Source organism: Onychostruthus taczanowskii, unplaced genomic scaffold (assembly GCF_017590055.1).
Source record: "Onychostruthus taczanowskii isolate IOZ18803 unplaced genomic scaffold, ASM1759005v1 scaffold91, whole genome shotgun sequence".
Classification (NCBI taxonomy): domain Eukaryota; kingdom Metazoa; phylum Chordata; class Aves; order Passeriformes; family Passeridae; genus Onychostruthus; species Onychostruthus taczanowskii.
The window spans coordinates 999,219-1,020,114 of record NW_024507105.1 but is presented as its reverse complement, the minus strand read 5'-3'; the positions used below and the strand labels follow the sequence as shown (position 1 = coordinate 1,020,114).

The 20,896-nt window shown below is 42.0% G+C and overlaps 1 protein-coding gene across 1 annotated transcript in view; it reads left to right on the top strand.

The window, feature by feature from the left end:
- TANC2 (tetratricopeptide repeat, ankyrin repeat and coiled-coil containing 2) overlaps positions 1 to 20,896 on the top strand; it is a 150,790-nt gene that overhangs the window by 29,926 nt on the left and 99,968 nt on the right. Inside the window, exons 3-5 of the mRNA XM_041426254.1 lie at positions 422 to 521; positions 13,490 to 13,561; positions 17,855 to 18,034. Coding sequence (XP_041282188.1) covers positions 455 to 521; positions 13,490 to 13,561; positions 17,855 to 18,034 — 319 coding nt within the window. The 5' untranslated portion in view covers positions 422 to 454. The remainder of the gene's footprint in view (positions 1 to 421; positions 522 to 13,489; positions 13,562 to 17,854; positions 18,035 to 20,896) is intronic.

The following is a 20,896-nucleotide window of genomic DNA, read 5'->3' as shown; positions in this document are numbered from 1 at the left end:
CAGCCCAGGAGCTGCAGAGCATCTGGAGTTGTGGTTGGTGTCAGCAGGATTGATTTTCTGGGCAACAGGAAGGGCAGCAGCTCCTTCTGATGTGTTTGGCTTTAATAGTGATGGGAAATGGAGGCAATTTGCTAAATGCTGTGTCTTTCCCACTTCTGTGTGATGATAAATTATAGGGCAAAATAGGTTGGCTCTTCCAGCAGCACTGGAATTGTGTTGTCCTGTAAATAAAGCCTAGGTAGCCGAAAGCAAACTGAATGGTGGGCTTTATGTGGATGTTGTTGTTAGGAATTTCATTGTCAAAATAGCTTTTCGTCATTTTATCTTGGTTTTAACCCTTCTTTACCTCTTCTCCGTCATGGCTTCCAGCGGTCCGAATGGGAGTGTTGATTTTGCGCGTCTGTTGTTCTGTTTCCCGCAGCGTTTGCAACAAACCAAGTGGAACAGGATCGCCATGTTTCGAAACAGTCTCAAGATGCTTCTTACAGGAGGGAAGTCAAACCGCAAAAACAGGTCCAGCGGTAAGTAACCCTCACCTCGTCGTGCGTGTGGGATCTGAAGCCCTTCCTTTCATGTTTGTTTTGGTCTTAGCAGGACTTTCTTCTTGTTAATGAACAGATGCACTCAGCTGACGATCTTGTAGACTCCACAAACATCATTATACTTTGTTTTAATACAGTGCTGTGCTTTTAATTTGGAACTGTATGTATGTTTGTTTTTAAGTGGATGTAAACCATCATCTGGTTTTGTTGGGGAGATAAGATGCAGGGAGAAGCAAGTAAGAGTTCTACATAATCTTGTAGTAAACAAGCATCAAGGTTCACGTTTCATTTATGGAAAGTGAGACTTTTTTTTTTCTTCTGAAATGTCTGTGATAACTTGTGGCAGTGAAACCTGTTTAATTACAGCCAAAACTTGTGAGAGCAGCAGCAATTTCTTTTCAGCTTTTATTTTTAAACAGGAGGGAGAGAGAGGAATGGGAATAGTTGAAATTAAAGGAGAAATTGCCCAAATTTAGTCATCATTTACATCAATTTCGTTTTTCTACCATCTCAGGAAAGGAGTTTACAGTTAGTATTGGTTCACGTGACTTGGCCTGTTTCATCCATGACAGAGATGGGGGGAGATTGTAATTGTAAAACAAAACATTACAAAATATTGATAGGCTTTAAAAACATTTTTATTTAACTTTTGTAGTTTTTTCCAAAAATGGAGTGTTGGCAGGAGAAGAGCTTTTAATTAGATCTTTCATTTTGAATTTTAAAGCCATCTGGCAACACATTTTAAATATTTTGGGATAACAGTGTTTATTTGTGCTCGTGCATCTGCGTTAATGTGGATATTTATGTTAGGGATGTTCATATGGATGTTCCTTGAGAAACCAGAGGTGAGGATGAGGAGTCACAGTGCTGGTAAAGGCAGTGGGAAAACGAGCTGTTTTCTTTTGGCTTCAGCAAGCTGTTCTGTGTTTGTCACGCTGCCAGAATTTGGCCATTGTGAATACCTTCCTGGCCATGTTGTATTTGGGGAAGGAGAGCTGTGGGACTTTGCTGTGGGGCAGCACTGATGCTTTAGCCATCAGTGGTCCCTTATTCCAGTGTCTGGTGACAGCTCTGGAGTTTTGGTTGGTCCTGGGCAGTTCAGGCATGCACCGTGGTGTTGTAGTCGGTGTGGATCTCAAAGCAGGTAAAAATCTGTTTTGCGAAAGCACCATAAGAATTCAGGCCTGAGGTGGTGGCTGTTCATTGCTTTTTTGGAGATTTCCTTCCCACAGCACTCCTGGGTCTCTTGTAGCAGGAGTGGTTGGTGTGAGGGAGGCACCTGCATGAAAAGACAGGCTTGTGGAAAACGTGAGCAGATGGCTCCATCCTCTTGTGATTTGTGTCACGTTTGCTCTTTGAAAGTACAAGTCCTTTGATGATACCTTTAGAAAAGTGCACGCAGACAAATCACCTTAACTTGTGATTTCTGTACAAAGCCTTCTCTTTGTCAGATGTGCTGCTAACAGGCCCTGGTATTCCTTTTGGCTTATCTCCCAGAAGCAATATTAAGGATTTTGTATATGCCAAGCTCTGCAAATACGTGTTTCTTATTTTGTGAATGAAAAATGTCCGTTCTGAAGTACTGAGATTCGACAGTCTGGTTTTGGGCAAAGCAGAAGAGGAGATGGGTTTTCTTATTCATATATTGAAAAATAATATGACAGAATTGAATTGATGAGGTTCTCTCTAATGCCTAGTGACTGGAGTGTATGTTAAATTTACTGTAATTCTGCCCTTGAAATAAGTTGCTTTATTGAGAAGTTCTGTTTGGCATTCTTCAGGGCAAGAGAGGGAATGGGAAAATGAGATGATCAGGTTTGTTTATATTGTTTGTGACTAAGTGGCAAACATCCCTGCACAGCATAATAATTTTTCAGATAGTTGTTAATCTTTTAAACTCTTACATGACATTAGATGAATTCATCACTGCCTAGATTTTTAAAGATAAATATATTTAAGTCTGGGGTTTTTTTGCAACACAGTAAGGAAAACAATTAGTAAATCTTCAATGCACATTTTCCGTGTTGCAGGCAGTACTGAGAGCCTGAAACTTGCTGTATTTATTTATTTATTTGTTCTGGCAAATTACAAATTGAGTACTTTTGGTCCCTCCAACAGTGTTGTCTTCACTGGTGGGTTTTGTCTTGGCAGTTTCTGTAGGTGGGACACTGCAGGTTTTAGATTTTTTTCTCATTCAAGTGCTGTAAAAAGATCATGTGTTTATTGAAATTTTAAAATTTTGTTTATCATTAACGTGATTTAGAATGCTAATTAGAAGAAATTAAGCTTCCCTGATGGTTTTGGTGCTCTGATTTGCCCCATCAGAGCTACACCCATCTCTGAGAATTGTGAACAAAATCCTAAACTCCGTGTTAGGAAAATCATCTGTTGGAGGTTTCAGGTGTGCCATGTGCTGAGTCTGAGTCTTGTGGGTTGGTGACAGCCCACCCAGATGTCTCTGTGAAATTGTGTTGTGTCTTCTTTTCCTACACTCCAGTCATTTTGCATTCCAGTGTGGGAATAAACCTTTGAAGCAGGGTTAAAGGTGTTGTGTTCTTTTCTTGGGGAATCCAAAGGAGCACACTGGCCTTTGAAAATCCTGTGCTTTGCTGTGTCTTTCATTTGCAGTAGCACTTGACAAGCAGGAGCAGTGGAGTCAAGCTAAGGATTCCTAGATGTGATGTGGTTTTGATAATTCTTGGTGATTAAAAGAATGACAGCAGTAACCTTCTTAATTGTCCTCCTTTAGAAACTGCTAAGCAACTTCTCTGAAAAACTTCTCTGTGGTTAACATTTATTTTACCTCAGCCAGGGTTGGTTTTCCGCTTTGCTGCTTGATGGTGTGATTCAGGAACACACAAAATATTTATAAAAGAAGAATACAATTACATGCATCCGAATAGACAGTTACATACAGTAGTGCTAATTAAAATCAATTAATTTCTACTGCAGCATCAGCCTGTGTAATCTCCTGTGATTAATTCTGGGTGTCCTTTCAGAGCTTCAGTGCTGGAGTTTCACAGTACATGCTCAGTGCACACGTGTGTGCACATACTTCATGTCTTGTCTTAAGAAAAATTCTCCCGTGACTCAGGAGTGCTCAGGATGGTTTACAGCAATGCCTTGAGGACACAACAGTGTTTTGATTAGGTTGTTTGTTTCTGATATAAGTGGATATTCCACAAAGCTGCCAGATAGCATCTGTGGTGCTGAAATCTGATCTCAGTGTCTTTGCAGATTACCTTTGTTTTTCTAGTGTGAATTAAGTTAGAGATACGCAGACATCCAAGCTTTCTTATTTGTTTATATCCAGAGCTATATTACACGAGATGTGTTTTAAAGTATAAAAGGACTATGTTTTTCTCCTGTGTTATTCCTTGTGGATGAAAATCCAGCAGGATTGCTGTGGCCAGAGCCCTATGGTCAGAGCTAGCAGCGGTATTAATCTGCAGAGAGGCAAACCTGCTGCTGCTGCTTGTAAGAGATGTTTGTGCCTTCTTCCCCCCTAATTCAGTTCTTCTGGGGCAGTTCTGTTCTCTGAATCCAGAGACTATGAATTCCTCTGATTTCATTTTTTTTAATTAAAAACCTGTCTCATTTATCTGCAGTTTTCTTGCTTGTATTAACCATTCCTTGCTCTGGGTGTGTATTGAAGTAGTGCACATCAAATCCATCCACTTGTATTCATTCCAGCATCCTGTTGGGGAAGTAAGTCCATGAAAGGGCCTCATCATTCCACCTGTTACAGTTATCCTTGTTCTTTTCCAAGCAGACTTTTCCCTCTTACATTATCACATTAAATTAATGCTGCTGTAAGAGTTTGGATTCCCTTTAGAACCTGGTGAAATTCAGCTGCAAAACTGCACATTTTGTTTGGTTTTGTATTTCCCTTCACTTTGTGAGGAGTAAGCCCAAGAATTTGTTCTGTTTATTTCTGACAGAGGCCAAGATAAATGTAACATTAAACAAAAGGAAAAACCAGGGGGAAAACAAAACAAAAAAACCCCAACAAAAGAACAATGAAATAAAACAAAAAAGCAACAAGAAAACAACAATAACAACAAAACTAAACTAAAAACAAGCAACCCCACCCACACACAGAAAAAACAAATCAATCAAGGCAAGGCAAGTACTCTAAAATCTAAGACATGTAATCCTTAGCCCAAAGGGTCTGCTTTTCTCTTCTGAGTTAGTTAGGAATTACATCTTGCTTGTTCTTGACTATAAAATACACAATTTTTATCTGGAGCTTCCCAGCCAGGAGCCTGCCTGTCATTCAGAATATTTTTGGCGCAGGGTTTTAAAAAACCTCTTCTTCTTTCCTGGTTTGCAGAAGACCCAATTACTTCTCACTTCCAACGTATTTATAGGGCTTTTTGGAACCTGCCACTTTATATTTTAATTCTGGGGCTGAAAAGGGCCCTGTCAAATGCTCTTCTCCTTCAATTCCTGCCTTTTGAAGATAAAAGGCATTTCTGTGAAGGTCTCATTTCTGCCTGGCCAGATCTCTGTGCAGTTTCTCATCTATCTGATCTCTTGTGGAAGTCTGAGGATAACTTTTACCCCAGAAGAGTTTGAGGGTCACAACTGCTTTTTCAGTTTAATTTCTGAAAGAAATTGCTGAGTGATGAGATCCAGTTGGTGGGTCCTGTAGATGTCAGGTAACTTAATTTAATAAAGTGTTAAAAATGAGGTATTAAAAGACCCATCATGTATTATGGTCTTGAATACTGACTGTATCCACATGTTCAAGGTATTTCACCCAAGTAATATTTCAGATCCTGTTCTTCCACAAAGATGACTGGTTTTTCATAAATCCATTTTTAAACAAGGCTTGAGTATGTTGACAAATCTTCTGACCATGGCAAAGTTTGCCCTTGAGTTTAAGCATGAACTGACCTTTCCTGAAAGTTTGTTTTGCATTTATGTAATTCAGTGTTTTCCTTCTGAAGCAGGCAATGTATCAGGAAGATGTATATGTATACAGGCATGCTCTTTGGTTCCTAGTATTCTGATTTATTTGATGAAAATATGTCTTGTTCATGTACCAAACTCTCTTCCCAGACAAATACAAGATGTTTGGACAATGAAGCTTCTGCTTCTCTCCTCCACTATTATCATAAAGAGAATTTTAGCAGCCTGCATTAAAATAATATGCATTTATTTCCTTCTGATTCACAAACATTTTCACATGTGTGACTATCACCAACTCTAAGAACATGTGCAGAGCCAAAAGGTCCCCCCTGAGCCTCCTTTTCTCTGGGCTGAGCCCCTTTCCCAGCTCCATTCCCTTCCCTGGACATGCTCTTTCTTGCAGTGAGAGCCCCAGAAGGCAGGACACAGGACTCACATTTTGGATCCAGGTGGGATTTTGTGGTGTTGCTCCCATTTACTGACAGATTTGTGATGAAATATTGAAGCCAGCAGAGGGAGCAGGAGTTTTTTATCAAATCCCACTGAAATTCCTGTGCTGATGTGCAAAGGAGATGAAGTTCCATCTTCCCACATCAAATGACCTTGTCTTCTCTTATTCAGCATAAAAAAGGTATTCTCATATACAGTTCAAAAAGAGTGTACACACTACCTTCAAAAGAAAATAATATCAATTTGAGGGATTTGTTCAGCCAGACTGTTGGGAAAGTGGAATGTCCTTTCCAGAATGTCTGAGGAAACCTTAAGGATTTGTATGTCTGTGATAGTTTAAAAATCCAATCAAATCTTTTAAGAAAATAATGTGTATTTGAGTGAATTCAACATTTTCATCTGGAAAATCAGTAAGAAGTCATTGAGTTGTCACATTGAGTTGTCACATAACTGCTGAGAGAGGCCTGGCCCCAGGAACAAACTTGGATTCCTTCCCTTAAAGCAGGTTTTAAACAAAATCTGTGATCTGATCTATTAAAATGGATTTTTGGATTTTATACAAGCAACCTAAAAGTAATGTTTCTCACAATTCTAGAAACTTACTAAGTGTGAAATGTTTCTAAATAAATAAATTGTTTTAGAAATATTCAACACATGCATGTTGATTTTGCCATTTTACCTCAGTGTGTTGAATGTATAAGATGTTTTCTTGTCTCCAAGATGTGAGAGTTTTCCACATCGCTTTTTTCCCCAGTTCCTAAAGATAAATATTGTTTATATTCAGTGTTGCTTGTCCCTGGGAAGTGTTAGTGTAGATTCTTGCAGATTCTTGCAGATTCTTGTTTATTACATTGACAGATGTTGAATCTGTATTGATCCATTTGAGGATTTTATTCCAGGTGTGACTGATGTTTTTATTTTTGAGGGATTTTTACGATCAGCACTGTATATGTGAAGTGACTGCTTTTCCAAGATGCACGTTCCACTTGGCTCACATAAAGCATTTCTTGGCTGCAGGAAGTACCTGTGCCAGGTGTGAGGGATGACTCTGCAATTCCATCATTAAATTCTCTTTTTGGAGTTGCAGTTTCCCTTCCTTTTTCCTTTTTTTCCTTACGGAAGAGTAAATGTCTGTAACTTACTAATACTTTTAATGCAAAAATCATCTTTTCTTTGGGAGAGGATTGACTTCCAAGCTGCACCTTTTCAGGAGTTTCTCCTCTTCAGCCTCTTCTACTGCTTGCACAAACTTCTCCTCTCATCATGTCTGTGAGGACTATTTTTTTTAGTATCAGATATATTTTTAGATAACTCATGGATAATTTTTGCTAGAGCTTCCATCTATAACTGACCTATTTGAAGGAATTGTGGAAATTTTTGCTGCAAGATCTTTCTGAAGTGGGAGGATTTATGTTTCTTTTTATATAATTTTCTTTTTGAGGGTGAGATCAGTTTAGAGGCCGACCCATATTCTCTTAGAGTACAAAAAGCCCTCAAAATCTGAAGCAAGCTATGGACATTTTATTAGGAGCTTTGATAAGGTGTCCAGACCTCGGCAGAACATACTTTTTGTCAGCTAAATAGGTTTGAAAATTTCTTTAGGTGAGTTCAGAATGATTATCAGCCATCACTTCTCCTCTGAGACTCTGTTACTGATGTGCTGGTGGACAGAATAATCTGTTGAGCTGGACCTTTGGACCGTTCTTAGAGTAAGAAACAAAGATCATGGATTATCTCATTATTCCAACATACAGATTTAAAAAGAGGCTTTTAATTTATATTTGTTGTTTGTTTGTTTTTGTTATGATTTAAAGTGACACAATTTAATTGTATACTAAATATAGTCTGCTTTTGACTTATACATCGTTATGGTGGTTTTAAAATTAATGAATGAAATACACTGTATAAATTCCAAATATTATTAGCAACACAGTTTTTTACTCCTTATATTTTTGTCTTGAAGTCATCTTCCCACATCAAAAAAAAAAAAAAAAGAGGAGGGATTGTTGGGTTTGATTTACATACTCAGTATAGGTGTCTCTGGATAAAAGAGTCATTTGATGTTAATAAAAACAAGGATGCTACTTTTTCTGCATGAAATAGGTGAGATGAATCGTACCCCAGATGAGAAGTACCTGCTTTTTTCCAATGACAAATAACAGCTTTTGAGATAATGAAGGTACACATCTGTGTCACTGATACCTGAACTTACTTAGGATTCATTCTGCTCCAGAATAACTCAGATGTTGGTGTATATGATTTCTGATTTCCTATACATGCTGAGAAAAACCTCATTTGTACTTGTGACTGAAATTCCTGGGCAGGAATGCTGGAAATGTCTCTTGTAGGAATAGGACTGAAGTTAATAAATTTATTATGACAAGGGTGTTTCCTTGCTGTGTTTTCTGCACAAGCTGCCAACACAGTAGGACCTTAATTTCAGTTCAGGCTTCCAAGTACTGCAGCAATAAAAATAAACACAAATGTACTTGCAGAGGCAAAGAATTTTTTTTTAATCTGTGGCTCCTCTAAGAAGTCTTTTGGCCTCTGACCACTGGGTTGGTTTTATTGTTGGTTTAGATTTTTTTTTTTCCTGTGGATTTTCATGACTAATAAACAACATGGAGAGTTGATGCAGGATATCCCACAAGAAGACAATGGACCTTTACAGTTTGAAGTCCATTTATCATTGGATTGCAGAGTGGTTTGGGTGGGAAGGGACCTTAAAAGTGCCACCCCCTGCCCTGGGTGGGGACACCTCCCACTGTCCCAAGTGTTCCCAGCCTGGCCTTGGGCACTGCCAGGGATCCAGGGGCAGCCCCAGCTGCTCTGGGCACCTGTTAGCAAGTCCTGTGTTGTCATGCCCTGTCCCAGCAAGTGTCTGTGCTCTGCTCCTAAAAAGGGGAAGTTTTTGCCATAAAAATGTAGCAGGAGCAGGTGGAGAAAAAAAGTGCTAACTTTTGGAAGGTGCCGAGGCGTTTTAGCATCACATTCCCTGGGTGATGTTTCCCTGGATCTGTGTTAGGGCTCCCTCGAAAAACCAAACAAATCCATAATTCCTGCTCTGCCCAAATGACTTTCCTCAAAAACAGAGGACCTTGGACGATAAATAGATGGACTTAAGCATGGTTATGAATTGCCAAAGCCTCTTAAGCCAAGTTGCTATTTTATAGCAACAACAACAACAATAATAATAATAGAATTTATTGAATTTATAATATAATTAATCATAGCATAATAAGAATTAGTAATTCTTGTGGTGCATATTGTTTTCTGAGGCTGAAAAATACTCATAGGCTAAGTGATCAGGAAGGACTTTTGATTAAAATAATAGTTTGCACTACCAGACTGGGCTCCCTCTCTTCTCTCCTGCTCCGGCTGGGAAACACTTTGCCCCTTTCCAGGCACATCTCACCCTGGGAGAGCAGCAGGCAGATCATGTGGCACGTGTCGTTTCTTCCCAGGCTGGAATCCATCGGGAATGCTGAGAGGAAGATTTGCAGCTCCCTCCCTACGCCGGCATCGCTGCGGCGGGCTCCAGGGTCGGACTCGGCGCTGGCTCCTGCAGCAGCAGTGCCGGCAGCTCCAGGATCCTCCCGCTGGGCTCTAGCCCCTGGAGCTGTCTGATTTATTTATTTCAGGGTTTTTTTCCCCCCGTGTCTTTGTTTTGGGAGCACAATGGCAGCTGGGAGCCGCATCTCCAGGCGCTGTGCCGTGCGTACAGGGATGCTTCTGCAGGGATGCTGGGCAGGGCTGGAATCGGAGCCGTCCCTGACAGCTTGACTGGCTTTGTGTGAGTCTTCCACCTTTTCCAGATACAATTTTGATACGATACGGATTTAAACTATTGATTTATCAGCTCTTACAGTGGAGTGTGCTCTGCTGGTTGCTGTGAGAGCAGCAGCACATCCAATGCAGTCGGTTCCTGCCGCAGATTCCCCAGCATGCGTGCAGCAGCCTCACCCACCCTTGGATTCTTCTGCCTTAAAAATTGCTTTGTCAGATCAGAGATCGTGAGAGACGTTTTAGTCACAGTGTGGGTTTTAAAGGCCTTTTAATTAAACAGGAAACCAGAAATATTGGGCTGCTAGCACTTGATTTTGTATGAAACTTGTTATGTTTGCCTTTAACGAGAATGCCTGGCAGGAGGTGCTGACAGAGCTGATGCCAGAGGTGCTGTGGGATTTTATGACATCAGATGTGCTGGTGCAGATGCTGGTGCAGATCTGGCTCCTGTTTGTAGCCCCCTCATACTAATTGTGGTGCTTTGTGCAGGGAATTTGTTTAGGAGTGCTGAAACCTTTCCCTGTCAAAGCAGTCAGTTAAAAGAATCCAGCTGTGTGTATTGGGGAAGGATTTGTTGTGTTGTCAGTTTTAATGGGGATGGGAGGAGAAGAAGAAGCAGGAGTGTTTGTCATACCTGGCTATAGCAGGAGAGGCTACTCTGCTGATCCTGTGACTGATCATGATCTTTGAGATCCTTCATCTCCTTGTAACTGAGAGAAAGAGGTAATAGCCATGACTGTTTACTCTGTTCTTTACTCAGAAGCCTTGTCAGGTTTCTGACCTGTGTCCAGCATCCCAGGTGGACAGATACTGGACACTGAGGAGACAGCAGCTTTCAAAAACTAAAATACTGTGTAAGAGTTAATGGCTTTTCTTAATGCTGAAATTTTTTTAAAGATCACAAAAGTTTTTCTCCCTTTCACAGTGAGATGCAAGAGAATATGAATTGCTCAGTCAATATTTACAGTATTATTCGCTTCCCTCATGGCATTTGGTTGTTTTCTCTTTTGCTTGACAACTTCTGCAAAGCTCCTTGAACAGGTTCATCTCAGTCTGTGCTGGTCTTTATTTTAAATTAACACGGATAGCTGTGTTCTCTAGCAATGATTTCACAACTGATTTATTTCTGGTGACCTATTTTAGCTGTTGTATTGAAGGGTTTGTCAATAACTTTGGTGTTTCACCACCCTGGCAATCATTACAGCAACTGAGTCAATTGAACTGCAGGAGTGATACTGTCCATAAATGTTGTCTGAATAGTAGGTCATGTCTATAAGCAATAGCTATTGCTAGAGCAAATAGTAACAACTACCTAAAATCATGCCTAAATAAAATATCTAGGAGTGTTGGTGCCATGACAGAGTCCTGATGTGCACACAGAGGTGGATGTGAATGCAGGCACTTGGAAGTTCAAAAAATGTGAGAATTAATATTCCCTTAGAAACAGTAATCTCCCCTTTCCTGTGTGTACAGTGAGATAACTTCATAATTAAGTGTGGTATTGTTCCCTGCTAACCTTGCTCCTCCACTTCCAGGAACAGATTATGCTTAACATTTTGATTTGCAGTGAAGAGAAAAAAAATTAAGTAGTTCAGTTATTCAGCTCTTAACTGTGGCTGTTCCTTTCCATCCTTGGTTTCCACCAAGCTCCACCTTTGCTGCATCCAAATCAAATGCAGCAGCAGTTGTATGCTGACTGAAGATTTAATGTTTGCTGAGTCACCTGATTTATTTTTTCCTCTCCCACCCGCTAAATGCATTTTGGAGATTAATTTACCATGAGCTTTCTTTCCCCCTTAATGTGTTGTATAACTTGCGGGGAGAGCCATCCCAGAGTTTTGATCCCTGTTCCTCTTCTCCAACCCAATGGCTTTGGCAGCCTGTTGTCACCATTTTGTGTCCCACCCTTGAGTGTTGGAGCATTTTGGGGAGCAGGACCCCAGATCTGCTGCCCCAGCCCCTCCCTTGGCCGTGGCTTGCTCTCAAGGCACGTTTGATGCTCCTAGGTAACTGTACAGCACAGGAGTTGTCTTTCCAGGTGATCAATGAGATGGATTCATAGAATCATCAGAGATCTCAGGGTTGGGTTGGAAAGGACCTTAAAACTCCTCCAGTTCCACCCACCAAGCTCCTTGGTGTTGAGCACTTGGAAGGATGATGGAACTTTCAGGGTTTGTCTTTTGCTGGTGATCGTGTGTCTTTGGATAAATACAGGGGTTTACTCCTGATTTTAATACTGGGACTTTCTTGTCGTTTGAAATGTTTAGTCCTTCCAATTATTTTGCGTTTGGATTCGTGTTCACAGCTCAAAGGGGTTTTTTGTTTCCTCCATGACTTAGAGGTTGTCTGTGGGGGCTCATAGCCAGAGGCCATTAGGGATGATGATGATAATGATATTGCAGTTGCAGTTGTGTTTGCAGTGTGACATCCTCCTGGCAGCCAGAGTGCAAAAGGGAGCTGGGCAAGGGTCATGGTCTGTGCCCTCCCTTGCCCCTGGCAGCTGTTGGATTGTTGGGGTGGGTGCAGCTCATTTAAAATCAGGATTCTGCTGTAGCCAGACGACCTTCACATGCAGCTGCTGTGTCAGCAGGGAAAGATGCAAAGGTGACAGAAATGGCCTGGCTGGCATCTGTTCAAGGTGCCTGAGCATTGCTTCAGGAAAACTGAGGGCTGGGAGCATTTCAGCAAGGGAAGAGGGAGCAGAAAACCTCTCCTGGCCTGGGGTGTGGTTCCTCTCTTTTTGGAGGTGGGGGTACACTAAAAGTTTTAGTCCCCGTTTAGTTCTGCTCTTGTGCTACAATTCAAAACTTCCCATCAAGCCACATGTAGCTCAAATGTAGCAGGAGTGGATAAAGTTAAATTATGGCACAAAAGGCCGCTCCACCAAATAACTTCTACAGAGCTATGCAGAGATACAAATATATCAAAATGCAGTTGCTTTTAGTATCATCAGAACACATCAATGCTAAACCAGCTATTGAGTTTTTTAAACAGCTATTTAAGAATTCAGTTATTTCAAAACTATTTTTAAAGATTTTAAAAGCTTCCCCTTCCCCTGCCATGATGAAAGAGCTGCTGAAATACAGCCTGAATTTGAAATCCCTGGCTTTTTCCCAGTCTATGGAGTTGGGCTTCTTTTTGCTATCAGCTGCCAGAGACTCCATGTACTCAAGCATCTGTATTGATGGGTGTATCTATTGTTTCTAATCTGGTCAGTTGATCAATGAAGAGCAGCCTGTAATTAATTGTATAATATTGTACACAATGTCCCACTCTGAATTTACACAGATGGATTTGGGATTTGTTAACTGTAGCTGCTTTTCTAAACAGTTTCAAGAGGATGTAATAAGAGGTTTTATTCTTCCCAGCCTTCCGGGTTTTTAGCGAACAAATAATTTTAAAGGGACAGTTTCAGATTTCATATTTCAATTTTTTTTTTCTGGATCTCTTTATTCCAACGCTTAATATTTTTATGTTTTGATATAACAGCCCAAAGTGAAGGAATTCTTTGAAGATGCACAGTTTGGTTTTTATCTCATTGAGATGTCTGTGGGATCAGTAGGAGCAAGTAAACCTTCCTTCTGTCCCCGAGGACCTCATGGATTTCATTGCAGTGAGCTGGGGCAAAGGTGGAAGGAGCAGCAGAGTCAAGCAGCAGTTTCCCTAGTTTCATTCTGCCAGAGGGACCTTTTGCCCTGCTGTTCCTCTGAGATAGGTGATGGGACTCAAGGAAAAGTTGCATCTGCCTGACCTGTCCACTATGATGTTCTACTTGTGCTGTTTTGGTTCTCGTGCAGATGGAGGGAACGAGGAGCCACCAGACCGAAGACAGGCAAGTGTAGACTCCCGTCAGAGCCGAGCTGGGCAAGGTAAAACCTGAGTGTTGTTCTGCCTCGGGGACTCGTCTCATTTGTTCACCTTTGCTATTTCCCACGTGTTGTGTTTCCCGTCAAACTGCGTGACCTGACAGGCTTAGCACCCGTGGTTATTGTCCACACAGCTACCAACGTACTGAGATTCACAAAGCAGACAGTCTGTGAGTGGCTGAAGGAGTTTAACCTGACTCCTGGTGCAGCACAGGTGGACCTGCAGAGCGTGGTGTCTCCATACTTCAGCCACAGGGCAGAGTCTAGGAAAAGTTGCATCTGCCTGACCTGTCCACTATGATGTTCTACTTGTGCTGTTTTGGTTCTCGTGCAGATGGAGGGAACGAGGAGCCACCAGACCGAAGACAGGCAAGTGTAGACTCCCGTCAGAGCCGAGCTGGGCAAGGTAAAACCTGAGTGTTGTTCTGCCTCGGGGACTCGTCTCATTTGTTCACCTTTGCTATTTCCCACGTGTTGTGTTTCCCGTCAAACTGCGTGACCTGACAGGCTTAGCACCCGTGGTTATTGTCCACACAGCTACCAACGTACTGAGATTCACAAAGCAGACAGTCTGTGAGTGGCTGAAGGAGTTTAACCTGACTCCTGGTGCAGCACAGGTGGACCTGCAGAGCGTGGTGTCTCCATACTGCAGCCACAGGGGCAGAGTCTTCTCTGCTGTTGGAGCTGGTGGTGCTGGAATTCTTCAGCACATACCAGCCCAAAGCAGCATTTGGTTTCCAAGTTTCTACTTGTCTTCCCCCTGATACGAAGGGGGGAACCTGGCAGGTTCACCACAACCAGGTTATCCTTCCCCAAGCCCTGGGATGCAATGGAGAAGGACCTCTGTGTACCTGTCTGGGGGCTGAGCAGCCCCACCTTACATCTTTTGCTTTGGTTTGTTTCATCCCACAGGAAGAGGACAAACAGGCTTAGCACCCGTGGTTATTGTCCACACAGCTACCAACGTACTGAGATTCACAAAGCAGACAGTCTGTGAGTGGCTGAAGGAGTTTAACCTGACTCCTGGTGCAGCACAGGTGGACCTGCAGAGCGTGGTGTCTCCATACTGCAGCCACAGGGGCAGAGTCTTCTCTGCTGTTGGAGCTGGTGGTGCTGGAATTCTTCAGCACATACCAGCCCAAAGCAGCATTTGGTTTCCAAGTTTCTACTTGTCTACTTGTTCCCCCCTGATACGAAGGGGGGAGCCTGGCAGGTTCACCACAACCAGGTTACCCTTCCCCAAGCCCTGGGATGCAATGGAGAAGGACCTCTGTGTACCTGTCTGGGGGCTGAGCAGCCCCACCTTACATCTTTTGCTTTGGTTTGTTTCATCCCACAGGAAGAGGACAAAAGGTCCAAGGAAGGAAATACTAAAAAGAGGGTTTATATTCTTTAGATAACAATCCAGCAGACTCTTTTGTTGAGTATCCGTCACTCAGAGTAGGTTTGGTGGTTGGTTAACACTACACAGAGTCCTGTAATGGGGATTTCTGTCCCTGGCAGCAGCCTGTCTTAGATCTGTGCTGGGTTACGTGTCCTTTGAAGCAGCTTTACTAAGTTTTAAGCATTTTCTCATTTGTGAGGGTTGTGAAAATGTATTCTCAGACAGCTTTGAGACTGAGCAGTGTTTTTTGGAAGTAAGGCCTCTGGTAGGTTCTATGTGCATTGACTTACTCTGTCTTTGGGATTGCAGCAATAATTTTTCTTTCGTTTAGGCTCAAGCCTGTTGTTGTCATGGTGTCCTAATGACTTATTATGGGGACATTTTCTCCAGAGAATTGTCCTTTTTTGGCAGTATTCCAGTGTTGCCTGGGTGAGATGATTTTCAGTCATTGAAGCTGTGATCAGAATTAGGGGATCGGAATTGGTAGTTAAAACCCTGAAGCTCAGAAGTGTCAACTGCTCTTTTCACATAGGATCTTTCAATTACTGCATTTAAATTTATTATTTTTTATTTTATTGTTTTAAGGTAGCATTAAAATAAAATTAAGAAGGAACCAGGAAACTTATAGCTGTACATATCCCATGGCAGCTTGCATGGAAGGAAGAGTGCTTTGACATTCAGAGAGAGTGGCTGTTCTTTCCCACTCTGAGCTCAGATGAAGCTGTTGCTGTGTAACTGCGTGCTAGAGGCTCTGCCATGGGTCCCTGGCATGTCCTCTGTGTTTGGCTTCTGTCCAGTGGTTTCTTGCTATGGGGCAGAGCAGCTCAGATGCAGCTTCTGCTGGGAGCTATCTGAACACATTCTGTTCTCTCAAGTTCCCTTTCAACCCATCTATTCTGGATCTCTGCTGCTGTGGGAAAGGCATGAGTTTTGGCAGAGTGAGAGGGGATCTTTTTTTTGCAAATCCTTTCTCAAGAATCACTGATCTGTACCTCTTTGGTGACTGACTGAAGGAACTGCAGTAACCAGCAAGAAGTTTCAGCATGAAAGGGAATAGAAAGGGAAAAGGTTAAAAAGCTTCCAAGTTCTTGGAGCAACAAGCTTCTGAGCTAAATCTTTCCATTTGGATCAGTGGATGCAATTGTAGAGGCAGGCTTTCTGCAGTGTGGAAGAAGTCTCTGCTCTATAGAAGCATTTTCTTTACTTTTCCCTGTTCTGTGTCCATCACTTGAAATCTGTCTGCACGTGCTAATGGGCATTCTTCATGATGGTGGGTTGAGGAAGTTTATTATCCTTGGGTAAAGCATCCAGCTGAAATGGAGCAGTTGTCTTCCTGCTGTCTGACCTTCCATGCTACCATGTGTGATGCCCAGGTGTCTTCAAAGCTTCATTGGCAGGACAAGAGGAAACAGCCTCAAGTTGTGCCAGGGGAGGTTTAGGTTGGAGGTTTTGGTTAGGTTGGTTTAGGAAAATACTTTTCATGGGAAGAATTGTGAAGCCCTGGAACAGACTGGCCAGGGCAGTGGTAGAGTCACCATTCCTGGAAGTGTTCCAAAAAGGTGTGAATGTGACACTTAGGGCCATGGTTTAGTGGTGAGCATAGTGGTGATGCTGGGTTGATGGTTGGACTTGATGATCTTAAAAGTCCAACCTGAATGATTCTGTGGTAATCTTGTAAAACTCCAAGAAATAGTCTATTAGTTCAAATATGCACTTTGCAGTAACATTTTATTTAAATATATTGTATAAGCAAACTGTTAAAGTTCCAGTTCAGCCATCAATGAGCCCTCATTCCAGGGTTTGATAAGCCATATATTCTTTCTGACCAAAACAAATTTCAGACTGTTTCAGGGCTTTTGTTTGTGTGTTTATTTACTCTGCCAAGGAGGAGAAAGAAATTTCGGTATGTGTAAAATGAAGGTAGTACCTTGTGGATGTTTTGTGAGTTCACTGTTTTGTTGTAAAGCCTTTGAATTTTAAGAGGGAAAACTTTGCCAACCTATAATTACTTTCACAAGCCACTGAGAACAGCACAGCTATCCAGTGGAAATCCAGTGAGGAATGTCTTTATGGAGGGAAAACATCAGCACACAATAGGAGCTAAAATCTATCTTGTAACAGAGTGACACAAGTCTGGCCTTCTCACATTATTGAAAAATTAGTGACATATTAATGATAACGGTTTAGGTTGGTTTTGCTTATGAATTATTAGTCTGGGTTAGGTTGTTCATCTTACTGATAAGAGTGGAGATCCAGATGTCCTTGACCCCAAGGTTTCCGTATCTGCTGCTAATAGGAGGAACCTTATGGCTCCTGACTCTTCCTGATCTGGAGCACCTTCCCCTCACTGTTAATGAATATTAATTACAATTAGGGTCGAGTCCTTTTATTGTTCTATCTTCACTTGTTCCCGTGGTATTCCATGTGTTGCGTGGTGGATGTGCAGTGATGTGACCCCCACATGGGCTTTGCATCTCTCTTGGGAGAGTTGGAGCTGGTGGCTGTTTTTGGAGGCGTTTGTTCTTCATTTTATGTGGGGTTTGTGGGGTTTTTTTTAGGCTAAAGGTCCTCCTATTGAAATCTAATGTAGCTGGGACGTTTTTTGTTAGAAACCAACAATCTAAAAACTACGGTCATTATATTGAAAACTGGTGACTCTGAGACTCTGAAAGACAAATTAAGAGCATTGAAAGAAATTCTTCATGGTTCTGCTGTTCACCATATAGAGAGGGGTACTGAGATGCTCTTTAAAATTTCTTCAAGGGATGTGTCACGAGTGTGCAAAGGGAACGAGCAGTTGGCAAGTCACCTCTGCACTGGGCTCCCTCCAGCCAGCCCTTTTGGAATGATGGAAGCAGGATTCTTCCCCTTGCATTCCAACCAAGTGATTTTCCTTTTCCTCTCCCCATTAGGCACCTCCACAGAGAACGACTGTGCTTTTGAACCTGACTACGCAATTCCGCCACTCCCAGTGACCGAAGGTATGCAGCACATTCGGATAATGGAGGGCATGTCCCGCTCCCTTCCATCCTCCCCCTTACTCACACATCAGTCTATCAGTGTTCGGCTCCAACCTGTGAAGAAGTTAACTGGTAAGGACTTAAATAAAGTTCACTGGGGCTTTTAAGGTCCGTTGGTGCAAAAAAATCTGTAAGAAAAAAAGCTTTGGAATGGTTTCTGTATGGAAGTCGTTCCCTTGTTTATTACAGCATCTGCTTCAGTCAAACCTGGGGATGGATTGGATTTTTGTGTTGACAGAGAAATCTTTATTTGCTGAAAAAGGTCTCTCTGGTTTACAAATAATCTCTCATTTTTGAGAAATTTCTGTCAGAGTGTGTTTCAGTTCCACTTTGTGTTGCTGTTATGCACAGTGGAAGTATTACAGTGATTTTAAAGAAGTTGATGCTTAAATTGTGGATGTTGATAGAACATCAGAGAAATTATGAACTTCTATAGCAAAGTTATGCTTCACTAAAAAAAAATCTGAATGACAGATTTTTTTTTTTTGGTTCATGCATATTTTTAGATACTGCTTTGTTTATCTAACCTGTCAGGACTGTGGTATGAGTACCTAGAGATGATGCAGTAGTGTGATTTTCAAAAGCACTTGGAGTCTAACATCTATATAAAAACCTGAAAAAGAGTATTTCTCCTGGTAACAGTTCTTGAGAAACTTGCTTTTTGCTAAAGTCTGACCCCCTCTGTGCCCAGCTTTATGGTCAGCCAGGGTCCTGTGCTTGTGCTGAGGGAAATGTCCAAAAAGAGTTTTTATGGAATATAATCTGATCTATGTGTACAAAAGGGAGCTTTGACGCACTTGGGGCCTTTCGTTTCCTCTGCCCTCTGGTGAAAGGAGAGCTTGGAAAAGATAGGGGAGAGAGATTCTGTTCCTGTCATAATTCCATGTCTGCAGAGTGGTTGGTGAGAGCGTGGGACCCTCACCCTTATGGTACATAAAAATCTTCATATTTTAAATTTTATTTTTTTAAATAAAAATTTATGTCCTAGGACCATTTACTCAGATACTCAGAGCAGTCTTCCAGTATCTGAAGGAGCCTACAGCCAAAGAGGGATTTTTCTGTTGGAGAGAAAAACAAGGGGAAATTGGGTTCAGACTGCAAGAGAGGAGGTTTAGATTGGATATGTGGAAGAAATTCCTGGCTGTGGGGATGGTAAGGCCTTGGCACAGGTTGCTGGCTGCCCCTGGATCCCTGGAAGTGTCCAAGGCCAGGCTGAACAGGACTTGGAGCAACCTGGGCCAGTGGAAGATGTCCCTGGCCCATGGCAGGGGGTGGACTTCAATGTCCTTTCCAACACAAACCATTCCATCATTCTATGATAATATAATCTTTTAAAGTTCTTAATCTGTCTGATTTTAACCAAGGCAGCTTTTCATCCACAGAAAAGTTAAGATGTCCATTTTTGGTAAAAAGCCTCGGGAACAGATTCCACAGAGTGAGAGTTTTCTACCCAGTGGAGCTAAGGTCACTCACTCACATCTTGGTATCTGTGTTTGCTGGGTATGAAGACTTGCCTGGGTTCAGAGGGTGATAAATATTCCACATGGGTGCAATTTCCACTCTGCTGAATAGTCTGGTGATTAGGAAAAACTAAGGTTCATTGTCACTCTAAGGGGCGAAGTAATAGTCAGCATAAGTAATCAGTTCTCCCCTCCTGCCTGGTGCCACCTCTTGTTTAGCCCTGGCTGCAAACATACTTAAATCAGCTCATTCAATCTCAGTTTGTGTTATTTAATTTTTTTTTTGTTTGGTAATAGTGGCTTTATTAACAAAAAATAATGTGAAAAATATGGAATAAAGGGAAAGAAAACTCCCCACCCTCCCAGCCCAGCTTAAGTAATGGAAGACACCATTTTGGTTTGTGTCTGCAGTAGAATTAGCACTTAAAAAGTTACCATGCTTGCTGCACAAAGAGAACTGCTGTTGAAACAATGGGCTTAAAAAATCTGCTATACATCAAGGGTGTGTTATTGCTGACTCAAAGCCATAACTGTGATGAAAATAATGCAGGTGCTCTGTATACCTGCCTTGAGGACAGCAGTGCTTTCCAGGAGGGATGAATGTATGGAAGTGCTTTTGGGAATCAGTGCCAAAAATACATGCATTAGGTTAATAAAGGAGATACTGGGCTGAAAGACTCAGCTCATGATGTTTTATTCCACTCCCATGGAACCCACCATGTGCAGAGGGTTTGCACAAAGCCCTGTGCTGCATCCCACTCCTCCTCCTCCTCCTCAGGAAGGAGTGTTCATTTGCATATTGTACATTTATATGCGCAGGGATAATTTTATTCATCACTGTGCTTGGCTATTGCTATTTTTTCTATTGAATGACAGATTGCAAGCATTGGGATTCTCTTAGAAAAAGCATGTGTGTGAGTGCCTGTGCAGAGAGTGAGGAGGGGAGAATATTAGCAAGAAATTTAGGAAAGAAATCGTGTTTTTCTAACAAAAACCTGGCCTGGATGTTTCGGTTTGGATTCTCAGAGGCCTGATCCTGCTGTATCCAGTGTGAATGAGCTGCTTCAGTGTCTTCAAAGACAGGGGCCTGGGGAACTGGTTTCATTGCAGATCCTCTCTTTGAGAGCATTTCTCCCTTGTGTTTGGGGAATGTGGGAACTTCCCTAAGAATAAAATTCATATAAATTAGTAGGAATATTCCTACAAATCAGTGGGTTCAGGCAGTTAATAGCAGCTTCTTTCCTAAAGAAGATGTGTATTTTTTCACTAGATCCTTCACAGATCGTGAGAGCAGGGCTGAGCAGGATGGAGACTTGCTCTTCCCAGTGATGCCAGTAAGGACCCACTGCTGTGGTTCTCAACACCCTCCAGGTCCATCTGGGCTGGGGACCTCAACACACAACATTTTCTGTGCCACCATCACACATGTCATTGGTAGGGCTGGGGTCTTGTCTTCTCCCCGTTCTTCTTGGGA